Raw genomic sequence first — 19,457 nt, forward strand, 5'->3', positions numbered from 1 at the left:
CTTTTCTTCTTTTCTATCACTTTTTCACTCTTTTTCTAAGAAAAGTAGGCAGTCATTTTCAAGGTACTCAATCTAATTCAATGCTTGTTGTACAAGGTGTATGCAACCCATTTATGCTTTTCTTCTAATCAACCAACCAATTGAACAAGGAAGTCAAAGCTCATCAAACCCAGTTTTTCCTTAAACTCTAGTTAGAAAGAAGGTAACAAGTTCTCTTAATTCAATCTAGACTCTTGGTAACCTTATTAGAAGTGACTATAAACCAAAATGTAACTTTACTCTAACTTTTGCCTAAGAGAAACACAAATGGGGACTCCAGATCATTAGCTTTCAATGAAAGACTGATTAAATATTTTTAACTATGTTCTTAAAGATACAAGCTAAAATTTTGAGCAAAATACAACAAAGTCGCCAACCAAATTTTTTTATGTTTTTTGGAATGAAAAAAAGAAAATAATAAGTGGAAATCCGACCCATACACCCTCAAACTTAAACATTATATTGTCCTCAATATTTCAACATATACATGCAAAGGTAAAATTGAAATTGACAAAATGAAATGAAATGGATTAGATAGCACCTGAGAAAGACCCTATAGTCATGTTGATATTTAACACAATGTCCCTTGAAAGGAGACAAACACCAGTCCCATTGTCGCAATATCAATTGTATCTCCCGTATTAATCGTGATCATGTTGTATGATGGCAGGAGTACCATGAAAGATACTATGCTTAAAAACTGGGTAATTGATTCCTAGACTATGTCGGATAAACTCACACCAATATCTTCAATCCACATTGTGTAAAAGTAGCAATAAAATGAACTAAAATCCTAAGATTTGGATAGTAATGGTAGCTATGACTATCACTTAACATGATATGGGAACCGGTAACTGTTCCCAATGAGGGAAATGGCAAAGTTCTAGGACAACAAAAGCAAAATAACTAAATTACTCATCCGAAAAACAAAAACAAGTGGGTTGCCTCTAAAAAGCGCTAAGTTTAACATCTTTAGCCAGACGAAAACTTAGTTAATTTTGATAAACAGGATCATCGAAGAAAAGAACTTCCTCCTGCGGAACATACTCGAGAAAAGATTTAGAGGAGTTGGCCATTCACTTTGAAAGTGGATCCGTCCTTAGGATTAAGGACTTCAACAACACCATCGGAGTAAACTGTTTGAATAATATATTGGCCAATCCATCGAGACTTGAGTTTTCCTGGAAAAAGGTAGAATCTATTATCATACAACAGAACTATTTGATTGGGAATAAAATTCCTGCTAAGAATGTGTCTATCGTGAAAGAATTTGGTACGCTCTTTGTACCTTTTGGCACAATCATACGAGTCATTTCTATTCTCTTCTAACTCATCTAGTTGTAACTTTCGCTTCTCACCGGTTTTATCAAAATCAAAATTGAGGCGCTTGATCACCCAATACCGACGATGCTCAAATTCTACAGGGAGATGACAGGCCTTGCCAAAAACTAACCGGTAGGGAGACATCTCTATGGGTATCTTGAATGCGGTCCTATAAGTGCAGAGTGAATCACTCAATCTCAAAAACCAATATTTCCTCGAAGGATTGACTGTTTTTCCTAAAATAATCTTTATTTCCCTGGTAGAAATCTCCACTTGCCCACTTGTTTGTGGGTGGTAAGATGTGGCAACCTTATGCATTATGAGGTATTTCTTCATTAACGCAGCAAAGATCTTGTTGCAAAAATACGAGCCACCATCACTTATGCTAACTCGCGGTGTACCGAATCTTGAAAAGATCGTCTCTTTGATGAATTTTATCACAACCTAGGTTGTGATCATTAGTTCCACATGCCACAACTTCGACTCATTTTGACACATAGTCAATGGCAACTAAGATGTAAAATCCAAAAATTTATAAATGTAAAGTTTCAGTAGGGTGAAAGCCATCAAATGTAAAAATGTGAGTATACTGGAATATCACAGATAAAACCCCTTAGAGGTATTAAAGTGAATGTCCACACTTCTCACTACCCCAGACAGGATGCTAAAGTAGGATTAAACCCTAAGTTACTCCAACTATTCTTGAGTAGTTAGAAGGTTAAAACTTATTCTAGGAAATCGAATCTCTTAAATTTCTGAGTTAGATCCACTGTTAAAATTTTAGACACACTCACCAAACTTATTCTAGGATGCTAAAAAATTTTATTAATACGAATTTTATCCTCTTAGCTTAACTCTACTCCCCCTTTCTCTTGGGTTCGATCCCCTACTTGCCCCACACGTAAGGTAAAAGTAAGATTAATATTAACTCCGGTGGGAAGAACAACGATAGTACCACCATTTGCTCACCAAATACCCTATAACTTCTCTAGACCCAAAAAAGTAACTCATAGACATACTCACCAAACAAAGAATCCAATCATCGTTAACCCCGTTTATTTTTTGTTACAGTAATTGGTAGGAATGAAGCAATAGGATATTCGGAGGGAAAGAACATTCTTTGAGGAAACCAACAACAATCATAGAGTAAGATGTTTAAAGAATTTAAGTAGTTGTTTATCAAAGATCTCAATTTTTTATTTTTTATTTCTTTGATAGGTAAAAGTTTGATTAGTGGTTAGTGACAGGAAATATGATTAGTGGTTAGCATAAAAGTTTTGGTTCAAGGGGGTTTAAACCTAAGATATGGGAACAACTCTCCACATGTCTTACCACACTAAGTGGCGCTTCTTTCATTTTCAAGTGAGATATTGTTTGTGATTCTTGAGTGGCTGGAATTTTTTGTTTTGTTCGTGTTTTATTTCTTGTCAGGCAACCACCTTGTCCATTATTTCCTTCTTGATCCTTTATCAATCTTTTGCATAAAAAAACAACCCAACAACTGCGGCAAATAAAAATTTTCTGTAAGTGAAAGGTAACCCACAATACAAATACACGGAAAGAGGGTGCGAGAGATTCTCTCACATAACAATCTAGAAACACCTAAGACCGTCCCACACTAACATTCAATCAAATGCTACCACTTAAAAGTCCCCAATTCAAAATGATGTATTTTTGACGAATTTAGATGAACATTCTTCGAGAATTTTGTGTTTAGATCGGATGCTCTTTATTCTGCCTAAGTTTCTTGTTTTTGGATGTTTTCTCTTTTTGTTTTTCTTTGTTTTCTCTGTAGTTGGGCAGACGCTTTGGCTTCACCTTTTTCTCTCTCTTACTTTATAAAGCTTTTCTTTACCAATCCAGAAAAAAATTGTAAGATAGAACAACAGCACTCTTGCATTTTGTAAGATAGAACAATAGCATTCTAGCATTTCTTTATATAAAATCATTAAGATATAATAGTTGGCACTACAATAAACATCAGAAACTTCCAATGGGTCAGGTTTTAAATGGAAAGAAATAAAACCCAAAGGTTTACCGTCGTCGTTATATAGCAGACCGTCCAGTATAACGTCAGAATTCCAAGCAACTAGGTGATTTGATTCATGCTAGTATATTCCACAATTAATAGTTTGAACTTGGAAGCAGTTAAAACATAATACATCCGCATGTATATTCATAAATTGCTAGAAATGACAAACATCGACCTGCATATATCGCACAACAGTGCTTGTATAATCAACAGCTTTTCGATGAACAAGCTTTCTAACTCTTTTGGCAGCAAAACTGTCTCCATGAGCTGCACCAAATACACATACATAGAAGCAAAAGATGACTTGGCAACAAACATGGAAACACCATAAGTTACCGAAATATATTCTTAATCTCAAATATGGAACTACGATCAACCTATCTTAACCTCCTAAGATAAACTAATATGCATTAATTGAAATAGGTAAAAACACAGTACCGAATTTCGGAATGGATACTTATTCAGAGAAAGTTCAATTTGGTTAATTCATACAAATTTGGGAAAGTTCCATAAAAAATGAGGAAAATTCCGGAGAGTATATAAATGATCTTTATGCATTTCTTTCCAAAACCCATGATCTTCAGCCTCTCTAAAAACCCTATCTTGTTCTTGAGATTTGAATGTTCAAGAAAATAAATTTCAAGGGTGACAGGGTAAAAAATGTTACCATATTTGGCAATTAATCTATAAACTAGTCCCTCATTTGGAGAATTTTACAATTTTTTGGAAAAATTCAGAAAATTTTGTGATAATTGGTAGAAAAAATTGATAACCATGGTTTTTAATTTGGGTATTTTAGTAATACCATCATACTGCAAAACTAGTGATATTAGATATACCAACCCCCCCTTCACTGAAAGTCAAGGTTGCTTTTTGTTGATGAAATAATGTTGAAATTTTGATTTTATTCAAATATTGACTCAGTAATTTAAGTTTTTAAAGGGAATTTTGAATAAAATCAAAATTTTCAATGTGAATTTTACCTAACTTCACATGAAGGTATTACTAAATTACCCTTTAAATCTTAATGATCTTTTGAAAATAAAAATGATCAAAGCTTTTGCGAATTTCGTCAAGTCCCACACAAAATTACAGCACTTTCATAAAGTTTCAAACACTACTTCCAATATGTAACGAAAACTGGTGTCAAACCCAGATGTTTAAACCATTGCCAACAAAATTTCTCGGTTCCAACAAGCTCATTTCTTTTTCTAAACCAAAAACAGCCCCAAAATCTTTTAAATTCACTAAAATAACTCTGGTTTGTTAAGTAATTTAAATAATAACATATGTTTATCAATAAATTTCACGTTTTTCTCCAATCTTTCTCAAAATTACAGCAATAAACATCCTCTGAAACTTTAAAAATAAATGAATTTTAACAAAAGGGGAACAAATCAGAAGATAAGAAATACCATCGTAAGGAGGAGGTGGAGCGGTGTTGTGATGGTAATCTGAACTGAGATTAGTCGAAGAAGCTGAGGGTTGTCGCATAGGCGGAGGTCCTCTGTGAAAATCGACATTTTGATGTTGTTGTTGTAGTTGTTGTTGTTGTTGTAGTTGTTGATGTTGATGCTGCTGTTGTTGATGTTGTTGTTGCTGCTGCAGCTGTTGTTGCTGTTGTTGATCACCGTACATCATCCTTACCTGCAGAGAATGAAACCCTAACACTCTAAAAACCCTAAAACTAACTGAAAATGAAGAAGAAGAGCCAAAAACCCTAACCCTAGCGACCTAAATCATACGCGCGAAGAAAGACGATTTTAGTGAAAAAGCTGACTGTGTTCAAGTGTTGACTTGGAACCTAATCAACCGGTTCCTCGTTTGATTTTTCTCTTTGGGTTTTAGAAAGAGAAACCGGTTCTTTCTACAGTTTGGTCACCTTCCCCATTTCCCTCGTATTGGTCGTTGGACTCAAAAGTATGCAACTAATTCGAATCATAAAATGATCCATGATTTAACAAGGGTTTCAACTTATTCAATTTATTCGATTTGGGGCCAAATTGTCGATTCCAGTAAATGAGAACCAGAACCCAACCGAATTGCCATAGAATCGAACAAAACCAAACCGAGCTTCTATTCGAAGCCACATAATTTCTCTTTTGTGGTTCAATTGTTGAACAACTTGCCAAGGGGAAATAAGACTCGTTCAGGGTTTGTAAAGAATTAAAGTGTTGGAGTTGAAAATTTTCTCATAATGGAAGCTAACAGGAATCAAATTTGTAAAAATAAATGTAAGCAACAACCACCAATTAAGAAAGTCAAAAGAAAATACCCTAACCCTAAACCTAATTTAAATTCTACTAAATAATAACCAAATCAAAACATGCGATGAAAAGCATAGCATCAACAAATCCAAATCCAAACACAAACCCCTAACCCTAATTCGTTCAAATATTTTTTTCATATATCATCTCACTGGCATTTGAGCCTTGATAGTTCTCCACACACACACACAAGAGAGAAAGATAGAGAGAGATCTAATTAACCTGAAAACGTCGAAAAGCCATCGGAGTTTAGTCGAGTAGAGGGATTAGGGCTTGCGACTTGCAGAGAGAGAGAAAGACGCGAGAGAAAGATGATAGTAATAGAGTATACAAGGGTTTGGATGAATTAGGTAATTAATTTAATAATTATAAAATATATTGTAAATAATCATATCTATATAATAAACACAATGTGTGGGTCTCACTATTTTTGTCTCAAGATTTATACCCATAAACAACATATCTCGAGGACGTGTTTTACCTTTTATTTCTTTTTTTTTCCAATAATACCTTTAACTTTATTATCTTTCTTATTTTACCCTTGTCCAATATTAGTCCTCCGACTTTATTATTTTATCCTATTAACCTCAAAATTATAACATGGGTAAACTCTAGTCAATATAATAAAACACAAGTGAGTTGTTACAAGTTTGTGTCTTTTGAGGTTGGACAAACATCCTCTCAGCTACAATTTTGTGGTATGAAAATATCACATCAACTTACACCATACATTTTTGTCTTTCATTTTCAATTCCTCTAACATTATTATATCTCATCTTTAACCCATTTTATTGTTTTTATTTTTTTACTCTCTTTACCTCAAAAAATTAAATAATATCCTTTTAACTTCTTTTTTTTTTTTGGCTTTTACCCCTTAACCCCCAAAGAGGATGCCCATGCCATTGTGTCACGGCTGTATTATTTCGAAGCGAAGTCATGTGGTGCAAGGGGTGTCAAATCCACTTGCAAGTCTGTAAAAATGATCGTACACCACAAACGTAGCTAGCAAACAAGTAAACGAGGCAACACAAGGCAAAGTCCGAAGGTAACTTTGTTGATATAATATTGATTACACGGGGTAACGCGTTACAAAAGCATAAAGGTGCATTACAAAGCAATAGATGATCCTATGACACGCGGGATTTCCACGCAGCTTGACTCAAGGGATTCAGTCAACGTGAGTATAGGCCAGGGATTGGGAAGCACTAGACACCCTTTCTGTATACTTTTCCTTTTCTAGGTTTCTAAAAGGAAAAATAAAAAGTGAAGACCGGTCATACTTTCTTATTACAGAAATGCCATTAAGCTAACATATATGCCCTGGCACGGGACTGACATGTGCTTCTAAGCTAACAAATATGCCCAGGCACAGGGCTGACATGCTTCATGTTGAACCTTACATATTGTTACATGGATGCTCCCAGGTAGCTCGAGGGCAAGCTTACACCTAACTCTAGGTGACAGATATTATGGTCGTCACAGACTCCCCCACCTATTCTGCAGACGTCCTCGTCGCATTGACTTGACAAACTCTTCAATCTTCTGTTTGAAATGCTGTAGGTTCTCTGCACTCTCCTGTGTAGCTTCAAATTCTGGCATGTTCTTCTGTGTGACGAAGTACTCCACGTGTTATTGATGTTATTGCTGGATTGACGTCTTCGAGAACTTGATCGACAATACGTTCTGGCTGAATAGCTAAATGAGAAGATGTACGTGTTGGAATGTTATGCGCGGGATCTCCTAGATCTGCATGGTATGGCTTGAGATTTCTTGCATGGATGACAGAGTGAATGCTACGTAACCTGTACGATAACCAGAGTTTAGCAAACCTGTATGTCTTTAGACTGTGTCTCCTGTAGCCTGTAATAATAGTATGAGAAGTTAAACACTGTCGACCTATGATAAATTCAAAAGGACTCTTGTTGGAGGGAGAGCTCTTTTGAAGGTTGGAATTTTTCATGGTCAGCATTGGCAAGATGCCTAAAATACTCCAACGCAGAACTGAATCACTCCGTTGGCCAATTTGATTGACGATGTCCACTGGTTGGAAAGTCAAACTGAAATCCAAGTAATCTGCACTGTTCGTCCAAAACTTTCTTATGACTCTTGAATTTCTAACGCTGACAATACTTTTGGGCATATCCCAATTCTTATTGACACTCTAACAAAGTAACTAAAGGGCTTAATCTGCAAATTAAATCTGACAGTAAGCTATCTCAAACCCAATCTTGAAGAGTACTTGGATGTCCCAAACTTATCAAACAAGTCGACACTATGCTGGATCATATACCTATTCTTGATGGTGATCTTCTTCGATGCTCGATAATCGACACAACGTCGTAAAGACCCATACTATTACTTGCTCAACTCAGCTAGTTTTGGAGGATTCATCTTGAAAGACCTCTCTACAGGAGGTGTGGCACTATGTAGCAGTTCATTCTGATGATCTATCGACCTATGTGGTTGTAGTGTCTTCGGAAACTCATTCACTATCATGTCATCAACTTCTGTTAAAACCTGTGTAAACTGTGTGGGAGTTGAACTATGGTCCTGTTCTTCGGATTCAATTCTCAAGGTAGCAATGTATCGTTGCTCACATTGCTTCCCTTTCTTCACTCGAAGGGTTGAAATCAATTTTTCCTCTTCCTTGCTTGTGGATACGGGAACGAAGCTTGGACATTCACCTAACATGCCAATGTATTGGCAAATGGCATCGGTACAACCCTGTTCTGTCGCATGAAATCCATCCCAATGATAACTGTGAACTCATCGAGCGAAATTGCGAGTAAATCAAGCTTACCCTTCCATGTACCTATCTTGACGGACACTGACTTGGCTGAACCTTGGATAGGAATGGCTTGGGAGTTTACAGCTTTTCATACAACTTGAATCCTTATCAAGCCGAATATTGAGACGCTTCGCCTCTGTAGGGGTAATGAAGCTGTGCGTTGCTCATGTATCAACCATTGCCTAGGTGGTCGTGCCATCAACTTCAATATTGACATACATAAGACCCTTCTGTTGATGGCTATTCTGAGTCTTAGATGTCTGCTTTATTGCATTCAATAAATGCAAGGCTCCCATATGAAAAGAATTTTCATCATCTCATTCACTCGTACTCTCGTGACTAGGGTCACTCTGGGATGCTAATAATGCATTTAGTTTGGCTCGTTGTGGGTACTTAAATATCTTGTGAGGCCCACCACACAAAACGCATACATGCTTGTGACAACGCTTAACTGGCGAGGTACTTCTGCTCTGTGAAGGGGAGGAATTCTGTGAGGATCCCTGACTAAAACTTTGTTTGTGCCCTCCATTCTTGCCATTCAAGAACTTCTTTGTATGCTCATGTTGTTGCGAGTAACCCTTCAACTGAGGGTATACATTCTGTTGGCTCCCTCCCGTAGGAGTATAATCAGTCAACCGCTCGACTGCTGCAAGACACGAGATCTTGTACACATTACCATTAGAACTCTGTCTGAACCCAAGGTTTGAGTCCTTCTTAGAATGAGAACATCTTGTCTTTCTCTGACATGTCATAGATATCAAGCATCAAGACAGAAAACTGTTTGACGTACTCGTGACCTGTATCTGTGTGTTGGAGTTGCCTCAACTTTCTACGGGCAATGAACTTCATGTTCTTTGGTAAGAACTGGTGCTTCAACTCTCTTTTGAGGTCCTCCCATGTATCGATGGAACATTGACCACATTCCATCTCGGTGTACTTTGTTCGCCACCATAGTTTGACGTCACCTGCAAGATACATAGAAGTAACTGTTACTTTTATCTCTTCTGAATTAGGATGAGCTACATGGAAGTACTGTTCCATGTCGAATAAGAAATTCTCGAGCTCTTTCGCATCGCGAACACCTTCGAAGGTACGTGGCTCGAGGACTCGCAATCGCAAGGGAGAAGCATCACTATTGGTAGGTCAATCATTAGTGACGGCTTGGACTAAGAAACCTACCTTCGTAGTGAGCTCCGTAATCTGTTCCTATAAGGTGGTTAGGATTCCTTGGGTATCTTCCTCGAGGTTATCTACTCTAGGTCTGATGGTCACAGATTCTTCTTCCAACGTATTTTAGGGACCATCTAATTGCGCAATACCATCAACGAGACCAGATAGCATGGTCATTTTATCTTCTAATGCCTCAATATGTTCTTTGTTTGTACATGGTGGTGGTGTGTTTGGAGCAGGTTGGTCCGCGGTACTTATAGCTCCTCTTGCCATCGTTCGCGTGAACTAAATGGAAACTGGGGAAGAGCTAGGGAATAAAACCAACGTGAACCTGAACCAACGTGGTTGAAATGCCAACTGTGCTCAAACAACTGTAACTCTAACACTAACTGTCATGGTCGTATTCTTTCGAAGCGAGGTTGTGTGGCGCAAGGGGTGTCAAATTCACTTGCAAGCTTGTAAAAATGATCGTACACCACAAACGTAGCTAGCAAATAAGTAAACAAGGCCAAGCCTGAAGGTAACTTTATTGATATAATATTGATTACACAAGGTAACGCGTTATAAAACATAAAGGTGCGTTACAAAGCAATAGATGATCCTATGACACGTGGGACTTACACGCAGTTGACTCGAGGGTTTCAGTCAACGTGGGTTTAGGTCGGGGATTGGGAAGCACTAGAGACCCTTCCTACAAGGTGTACACTTTTCTTTTTTTAGGTTTCTAGAAGGAAACATCAAAAGTGAAAGCCGATCATACTCTCTTATTACAAAAATGCCATTAAGCTAACATATATGCCCTGGCACGAGGCTAACATGTGCCTCTAAGCTAATAGATACGCTTAGGCACAGGATTGATATGGCTTCATATTGAACCTTACATACTGTTACATGGGTGCTCCCGAGTAGCTCCGGAGTGAGCTTACACCTAACTCTAGGTGATAGATGTTATGGCCGTCACACATTGGCACGGGCAAACTCTAGTATAGAATAAAATACAATTGTGGGTGTAAACGTAAGATTTTTGTTTTCGAAGATCTCTCCTATTTTTGTTTGGAGTCACCACCATTATTTTTTAGAAAATGGTGTGAATGGGCACCCGAAAAGTAATTTTTGAAAAATTATATTTTTGTTAGTGACTCTAGTACGGATAAGGTCCGTTGGTCCACCCTAGATCTAAGCAAGGGATTAAGGAGTGGGAAAGGTGCTAGGCACCCTACTCCCTCCACCATTGGTGGTAACCTCAAATTCAAATTATTTTGAATAATGAATAAAAAGTCGAAAAAATTGATTTTGTGCCCTCGACTACGAGGGATTTTGATTTCGGTTTAAACCAAAAAAGACTTTTTTATTGAGTAAGGGGCCTTTCTATAGTCCATTCATTTGAGCAAGTTTAAAAATGCAGACTTTTTAGTCGATGACCTATTTCCATAGGAAAAAGGCCCAAAACCTTAGTATAATTTTTTTTTGTGATGTGTGCATTAGTGTAGGGATTTTAAAAATATTTTTTGAAAAGGTTTTTTAAACTTTACCCTTTTGACTGAGTCAGAGCCCGATCTACCAGAAGTAGATGAGGGTTTTCATCCCATCTTAAAGCTAAAAAAAAATAAAAAAAAAATAAATAAATGGGAGAAGTAGAATAAAAAAATATGGAGAGGAGAAATAGATGATTATTTCTTTTCTTTTAGTCATTATTCACCCTTGTTCTTGGTTTTTTTTCTTTTTTTTTAGAGATCGATTTTTTTTTACTTTGTCTTGATATGCTTATAGAGTAGAGATTGTGAAAGAGAGGATTGAGAGTTGATAGTGAATTGAAAGAGATTTTCAAGACTTTGGGTATTGTGTTCAGAATATGAGAGTTTTATAAGATTTTGGAGGTAAAGTTTAGGGGTAAAATGGGATGAAAAAGTGAAAAGATGTAAAATGGTATGAGGTTTTGTAGACACCTCATTTTTGTACTCGCCTGATTAATCAACTCGTCAACCCGATCGCAACGGTTCCTAATGATGGATATTTATTCCAATGCTTTATTTTGTTACCAGATATGTTTCAGAAATCCGGATGAGATATCTCGAACTGACAAAACTTAGAAACCATGCTACGCTAGGAAAATAAGACCCCAGAAACATAGAAATCATCTTACAAACCAAAAAGAAGCTTCACGATAAAAATCACTAAAAATGATCAAATTACCAAAATACCTCTAACATCAAAACAACCCTAGAGCCTACGTTACGATTACGAAAACTCATTTAAACACATAAAATAACAAATCGAAATCAAATAAATCATTTCGCCAATTTTCACAGAATTTGACAAAATTATGAAAATGCCCCTCATAAAGTTCACAATCATTTCATACAAAAAACTTCATAAATGACAAAAACCAACATTCCCATTGAATTCCTTATAAAAAACTAATTCCAAAACATCCTGAAACGTTGAAAAATGACTTAAAACGTAAAAAATATCTCCGAGGATAAAACGATAATTTTCACAAATTTAATAATTAAAAATTTTAAAATTAATAAATAAAACATTAAATAATGTAAAGTGAAACATTAATAAAATTAATTTAAAAATTTTAACCAAAAAATCGATCAATCAGATTTTCAGGCAAAATTGTTGATGGTTGCCAGGATATTTATTCAAGGACCCCTCCATCTAGGGGCCCAAAGAATTAAAGATATAATAAAAGGGGGTTCTCCAAAATCTAGTCAATCAAGTAAGACTAAGGTCAACTTTAAAGTTAATCAAGTAAAACTAAGGTCAACCTTAAAGTTAATCAAGTAAGACTAAAGTCAAGATATTAAAAGCTAACCAAGAAAGACTAAAGTCAAATTATTAAAGTCAATCTCATAAGACTAATGTCAAAACCCTAAATCAAAACACTAATCTAAACCAATTAAATCAATCTCATAAGACTAAAGTCAAAACCCTAAATCAAAACCCTAATCTAAACTAATCAAGTCAATCTCATAAGACTAAAGTCAAGACCCTAAATTAAAACCCTAAAGACTAAGTCAATCTCATGAAACCAAAGTCTAAACCCTAATTGAAACCTTAAAAGAAATCCTAATCAAACCTTAATTCTCCTAAAAAACTTTATAAATAGGAGCCTCCACACCCTATTTTCGTATAAAAGAAAAAACCCTAGAAAAAGTAGGTCAATAAGCCTTCACAACCTTTCCAAAACCTTAATTTTGAAATCTCAATTCCTTACCTAACACCCATACTTCGATTTTAGCTTGAAAACACTTAGAAGCCCTTCAAAAATACCTCAAAATCCATAAAAAAAAAAGTTTGAAGAATCCAGATATAAGAAATCGGAGACAGAACGAAGCATGGAGTACGGTACAAGGAACGATTTTATCAAATCTAAGAGAATAAAATCATTGCGCTCGAAAAAGGTGAGTATTTTTATTTTTTTTATTATTATTTAGGTCTTGGTAGCAATGTAGTTTTATTTGAGAATTAGTAGAGACCGACGTTTGTTGGGCGGGGTTGGTGCCTAACACCTTCCAACCCCGTAACGTGATCCCTGGACCCGTATTTTTCTTTCGTAGATTAGTTTATTTGTCTTTTAGAGTCAAAATTCAGTTCCTAGACCGTAATAACTAGGTAGCGACTCCCAAACTTCAAAGGTCAAAAACGGATCCGTGTATCCCGCGGATCGAGGGCGCTTTCAGGTTTGTGAGGGGGTATGTGCAAATTGAATGTAGTGGAAAAGTATTTATGGAATGGGTGTAAATGAGTTGTTTATGATTTAAATGGATTGGATATTTCAACCCATTTGGGTTGAGTGTTAAGTGAGTTGAATAAAGTAGATTTTGATAAAAAAAAATGGGGGTGTAAGGGAGTGATTGTAGATTGAGTATTATATGAGTTGAATGGAATATGTTTTGATTAAAAGAATGGGGGTGTAAAAGAGCAATTATAGAATTTTTTGGGAGAGTGGAGGATTTGGTAACATGTGTCCACTTGTAATGATCTTGAGTTATTGTGGTGATTTGTAACAACCCGAATTTTTAATTCATATATCGAGAAAAAAATAAATAGTGAAATTTTAAGAAAATCTTGAAAGTGGGACTTAGGGGTAAAACTTTAGGATGTTTCTGATCATTTTGAATGGAATGACCTCACCATTGGATTTAAAATGATCGAAAAACATATTTTACCCTGTAAGCAAGCTCAAATGTGAGTCCGAATATAAAAGTTGCAAAATCATCGATTATCGAGTCGGACCAGGCCAAAATAGTGAATTTTTACTAAAGTAATAATTATTAAGATTAAATTATACCATTGGATTCGTAACGAAAAATTATTGAACATGGACTATTTATTTGTCATTTTTGGAGATCAGGAAGTCGAATTATCGTCAAAAATGAAAACAACATCAAGTTTAGGGGTCACCTTAGACCAAAAATGTAAATTTTTGTTAGAGACATAATTTGTAGGAATTGACTATATTATTAGATCCGGAATGAAAAATTAGACAAAATAGAATATTCATTTGTCAGTTTTGGAGTCCGAATGATCAAGTTATCGTCGATCAAAATAATTAGCAAAATACCGAATTTGTCCCAAATTTTATATAAATAAAATTTTTAATTATTCGTCTTCTTCAACTCGTCCAGCCAACGAAATAACGAATTTTCTTCGATTTCTTTTGATCTTTTACCTCAGATTTCTCGCAAACGGCTCACCGTTGACGACCGACACAGAATGGAGAAATGTCCACAGCTGCGTTCTCTACAAAACCCACCCAACCTCTTTCAATATCACTTTCTTTTTCATCCAATATCGTCAAAAATCAGCCGTATTTATATACAAAAATTTCGAAATTTTAACCTCATATTTCGTCCGTTTTGGGGTCAAACCGCCTTCCGACGCAGAAGGGAGAAACGTTCGTAGTTTCGACATCTACAAAATCCACCCAACCTTTTTTCATTTTACTTTCTATTTCACCTGATATCGTAAAAAATTAGCCGTATTTTTATACGGAGATTTCGTAACTTCGACCTCGGATTTCATCCGTTTCGAGGTCAAACTGTCCTCCGTCGCAGAAGGGAGAAAAAACAACAACATCGAGATCTTCAAAACCACCAGGCCGATTTCAAAAATCATCCATCTCGAATTACGAGTTGTCCTGATTTTTGTGCATATTGCCTCGATTTCCGCGTACGTGTTTCGATCATTTTGCCTAGGGATTGTAAGGAACTTTCAATTTCTATTAGTAATCGTAGATTGTGAAAATTGCATTTAAGATTTTATAAAAAAAATTTTGATGTATTTTCAAAATATAGAATTATTTTGTTATTTAAAAATTCATGCCAGAAATTGCATGTTTGATATGTTTAATTATATTTTTTAACAAATTATACGTGGGTAGGGTATTTGAACTGGTTATTTCCATCAATTGGGTCTTGTGCACTGTTCGGACCTCGTTTTGATATAAAATTTGTATTCTTTTTCAATATTATTGGTAAAAATAAATTCTATAGTTGAAAAATGTGATTTAATATTCAATGAACTCATATTGAATTGATGAATATCAGAAAATCGATATTTTATTGGAGAGATTGAAAACAGTAAAAATTGAAAAAAGGAAAAAAAAGGTATGAAATGGTAAAATGTCAGAATCACACCCGAAGGGTGATGTCTGCATTTTACGTTGTTGTGTTGTGTGTAGGTTAGTGAACGGATATCCATGGATAATATTACTGGTTGCATGTTTATTTACTTTCTGTTAGCGCGAGGCGTTGTTTACGTTTCCTTTTTGTTATTTATTTTAGGTTGAGTGGCCACACTTGTATGGTAGGAAACTGGATATCCATTCTCAAACTTGTATTATTAATTTCTCTTTTATTTTTAAATGAAAATAATATATATGTAGCTATTTTGTGAGCTGTTAAAGAGTTTGTGAATGCCTGAAGGGATAGTGTGTCATATCATCCGGAGTGATGTACTATCCTAGGATGTACGGTAGGGACCACCGAGCTCATACGAGGTATGGGACGCGTATGAGAGTGGAGTCACAACTGGAATCCGGGATATTCCTTTCTATCTTTACCAGTGAACTTGTAATATAAAGTTGGTCGTAAACGAATGGTTTGTATATTTGGGAATCACATGTACGCCTGATAGGCATAGACGAAGATGATTAATCAGTGATCACTAACAATCTATAGTAGTCGAACAATTTGATACATCAAAAAGAGACCCATTGCTTACGGTCACGTCAAACGACCAACCTGATCCGGATAAATGGTCAACCAAGCATGGTAAACAGCGATCAACCACAAAATCAAGAATTAAAAGTCAGAGAAGAATTGTAACATCATGTCCCGACTAGGAGCGATCCAGTCGTGAATCCCAACTCTCTAATTCCAATACTCCACCATAGTGTGCCTTGCTTTGATATATAAAATAAAATGAATGTTTAATGTTTTCATTTGATCAATTAGATTTATACATAAAAAAAATGCTATAGTGAGTACTGTTGATTGATGTAATGTCAGTTTTAAAATGTTTAGTTGCTCATCCCTGGCTATATGTACCAGTTAATCGTAGATTATTCTGTAAAATTTTATATTGTTAAAATGATTTAATATGCTTATTCGTTCATGCTAGGAGGGGTTATTGGTAGAAATTGTTTGATTCCCTACTGGGTAACCATTGTTACTCACCCTTTCTTTTTCCATTTTTTTAATTTCAGATCCGGAGCTTAGCGAGGCAGGTGTAGAACATGAGTGAGAATCATCTGGTGGGTCAGATAGACAGCCAGAGTCCGTTATTTGTTGAGTATTGGGGTTATTACCCCTAGTGGTGTTGATTCGTCCAAGAGTAATATAGATTTTTGTTTTGAGCGTTAGGAATTTTATTAGAGTGAGGAGTATCTGTATAATCCTGTATATAATTTTCTTCTTCCGCACTCTGATCTATCGTATATTATTAGACGTATATAGGCTTCCGCTAGTATTATATTTTGTTTGTTTATATGCAGGATTGTATGTCGTTTATCAAGTGCAGGTTGAATCGCCTTAGAATGCTAACATAAACAGATTAGACCATGCCAAAATTTTGAGGTGTCACATAGTACCTCGAGTTTTGACATGGGATTTTGTATTAGTATTTGGCGGGACGCCACATGATTGGTGGTCATTGTTGGATTCAAATTGCGACTTAGGCTTACGATTAAGGTTTTGGGTTGGGTTTTAGGTCCAATGGGCTTAAAAGTTGGGTTGAATTTGATAAGAATAGGATTGGATTGGGTAGAAAAATGAGGTGGAAAGAGGTGACTCACAATATTTATTCACCCATGGGCCAAACAAGGGACTTTAGGCATTTCTTTGAAATAAAATCATTATTTTGCGGGTTTTAGGCCCTTACGCCCATTAAGATAAAATTAATTTTTTTAGCATTTTTTTAGTATGACCCGTTTAAATTGGGATGTCTACAACTGCCCCTCTTTACAGTAATTGCGTGTAAAGAACTGTAAGGAATAGATAAATGCCTATTTATATAGGCCCGAAAATTTAGTTGAAAATACGATTTTAAAACATCGAATGAATTGATGATTTTTTGAAAGGTGGCTACCCAAGCACAGGATCTGACAATGTTGACCTTGGAATTCCTCAATCTCATGACATGAAGCTCGTTTGAAATCTCAAATTTAATGAAAGTTTGATGAATTTAAAAATTATTGTGCTTTTGGTCATATTTCAACAAATTGGGATATATTGTAACTCAAAATGGATTTTTTTTTTTTGAAAATTTTTATTTTTGATTTTTAATTAATAAAGACATATTCAAATAATAAATTTTTTTTAAAAAAATTAAGGGGTTTGTGATGATCCTTTAATAGGTCTGCACGAAAGAGTTTTTCAAATTCGCCGTAACACTTGCTAATTACAATGGTTGAAAAAATAAAAGAAAACATAATCCTCCCATGCTTTGAGTCTAACAACGATGGAATCTACTATAAATAAGATGGTTTCTCAGGTTAAGAGTCTGATAAGGATTTGATTGATTATAAAAAGTGGAGATGAGATTTGCAATCTAAGTGTATTTCAATGAGAATGGTTTGACGTATTTTGATTAAATGACGAACCTATAAAATTCAAAAGAGATCAAAACTCTTTTTTGCTTAATTTTCTTCTTTTTTTTTTAAAAGACTGAGAATATTGTGCAGTTTATACTCATATGACAAGGAGTAACATATAGTTTAAGATCTTATTAAGGAGCAACATATTATTTAAGCCCGTACTGGGGAGCATCATACAATTTAAGCTTTTGTTGAGAAGTAACGTGCAATTTAGGTTCTTATTAAGGAACAACAAGTAGTTTTAGGCTATTACTAAGGAGTGACTAGCAATTTTAGGCTCTTACAAAGGAGCGGCAAGCAATTTTAGGCTCGTACTAAGAAACAAAATGCAGTTTTGACTCTTACAAAGGAGCCACAAACAGTTTTAGGCTTTTACTAAGGAGCAACATGTAATTTAGGCTCGTACTAGGGAGCTTCATACAGTTTAAACTCTTGTTGAGGAGTAACATGCAGTTTAAGATCTTGCTAATGAACAATAAGTAATTTTAGGTTCTTACTGAGGAGTAAAATGCTAAAAAAGTGTTTATGCAAAATAGTTCTGATAATTATTAGTCTCAAGTAGTTCGATACCTTATTTTTAGTGAATAAATTGAACTTTTCATCACATGCCCAAAATATTAATTTGTGTGATGTATATAGAAAACTCTTTGTTTATTTATTTATTTATTTTAAATCATCTATCTAGTATAAACAAAATGATTAGACCATGAATTCGACATTATTTAAATACTGACCAAGGCGTGTCTGTCAAATAGATAGTAAATTTCCTCAACTCTCTTTAAGGTCTTTTAAAGTCATCCCCACCATCGAATATCGATAAAATGATAGAAAATAACTTGATAGTGTTTGATGATGAGATAAAGAATTGTGTGATGATTGATAATTAGTGATAGATTTTAAAATCTATTTGAGATATTGATAGATTGATGATTGTTTAGACTTCAAACATTTTTTAGATAGAGATGATTGGTGGATAAAAATGATCTTTCTTTTCATTTTTTTGGTCATCCATGCCCCTGGTGCCAATTACGATTTTCACCAAGTACGGTTCTATACTTTTTAAGTTTTCATCATGCTTATGGTATTTGATTTTTTTTACTTACAATGCCTTTGTCGGTTTTTACTATGCCCTTTCAAGTCACAATACACTTCTTGTAAACTTCTCAGAGATAATTATTCCTTCATCGTCAACGAACATTCGTGGTAAAAGTATTCTTTTCAAATTATTTTTCGATCAATGATGACTTAATTTTAGGATGTAATGCGGATGTGATTAAGATTCCCAAAGAAATAATATATGCTCGAATATCAAATTTGATATGATGGATAGGTTGAACCGGGAGTTTGTCTTTTATTCTTTTTTTGTGAGAATGAAACTATATCTCATTTTACGTGAGTAAGAAAGAATTTGTTTACGCATGTTTGAGGACATCAATTAGGATGACGAATTTAGAAGACGATTGTTCAAGCACGGGATTTGACAGGGTTTAGCATCATTAAATTCTTTGATTTCGTGGCATGAGACTTGTTTGAAATCTTGGATTTAATGAAATTGGATGATTAATGAAAAATATCTACCAAAACACGAGGTTTGACAGGATTTGCCTTATTAACTCCTCGATTTTGTTGCGCAGAGTTCGTTTGAAATCTTGAAATTGATGAATTTTGAAATGATTAATGATTTGAACCATACTTCATTGAGTTTAATCCGAGTCACTTTGAACGAGATCT

At 35.2% G+C, this 19,457-nt stretch overlaps 1 protein-coding gene across 1 annotated transcript in view; it reads right to left on the reverse strand.

Annotated features, from left to right (window-relative positions):
* The window catches only part of FY (Transducin/WD40 repeat-like superfamily protein), a 30,701-nt gene extending 24,693 nt beyond the window's left edge, over positions 1 to 6,008 (reverse strand). The window contains exons 1-3 of the mRNA XM_086425155.1: positions 5,884 to 6,008; positions 4,810 to 5,041; positions 3,570 to 3,661 (exon numbers count right to left, since the gene is read on the reverse strand). Of these exons, the coding sequence (XP_086281281.1) occupies positions 3,570 to 3,661; positions 4,810 to 5,041; positions 5,884 to 5,904 (345 nt within the window). The 5' untranslated portion in view covers positions 5,905 to 6,008. The remainder of the gene's footprint in view (positions 1 to 3,569; positions 3,662 to 4,809; positions 5,042 to 5,883) is intronic.
* Between the last annotated feature and the right edge of the window lie 13,449 nt (positions 6,009 to 19,457).

The sequence above is a fragment of the Akebia trifoliata genome, chromosome 15 (assembly GCF_017979445.1).
Source record: "Akebia trifoliata isolate Shusen 1 chromosome 15, ASM1797944v1, whole genome shotgun sequence".
Taxonomy (NCBI): domain Eukaryota; kingdom Viridiplantae; phylum Streptophyta; class Magnoliopsida; order Ranunculales; family Lardizabalaceae; genus Akebia; species Akebia trifoliata.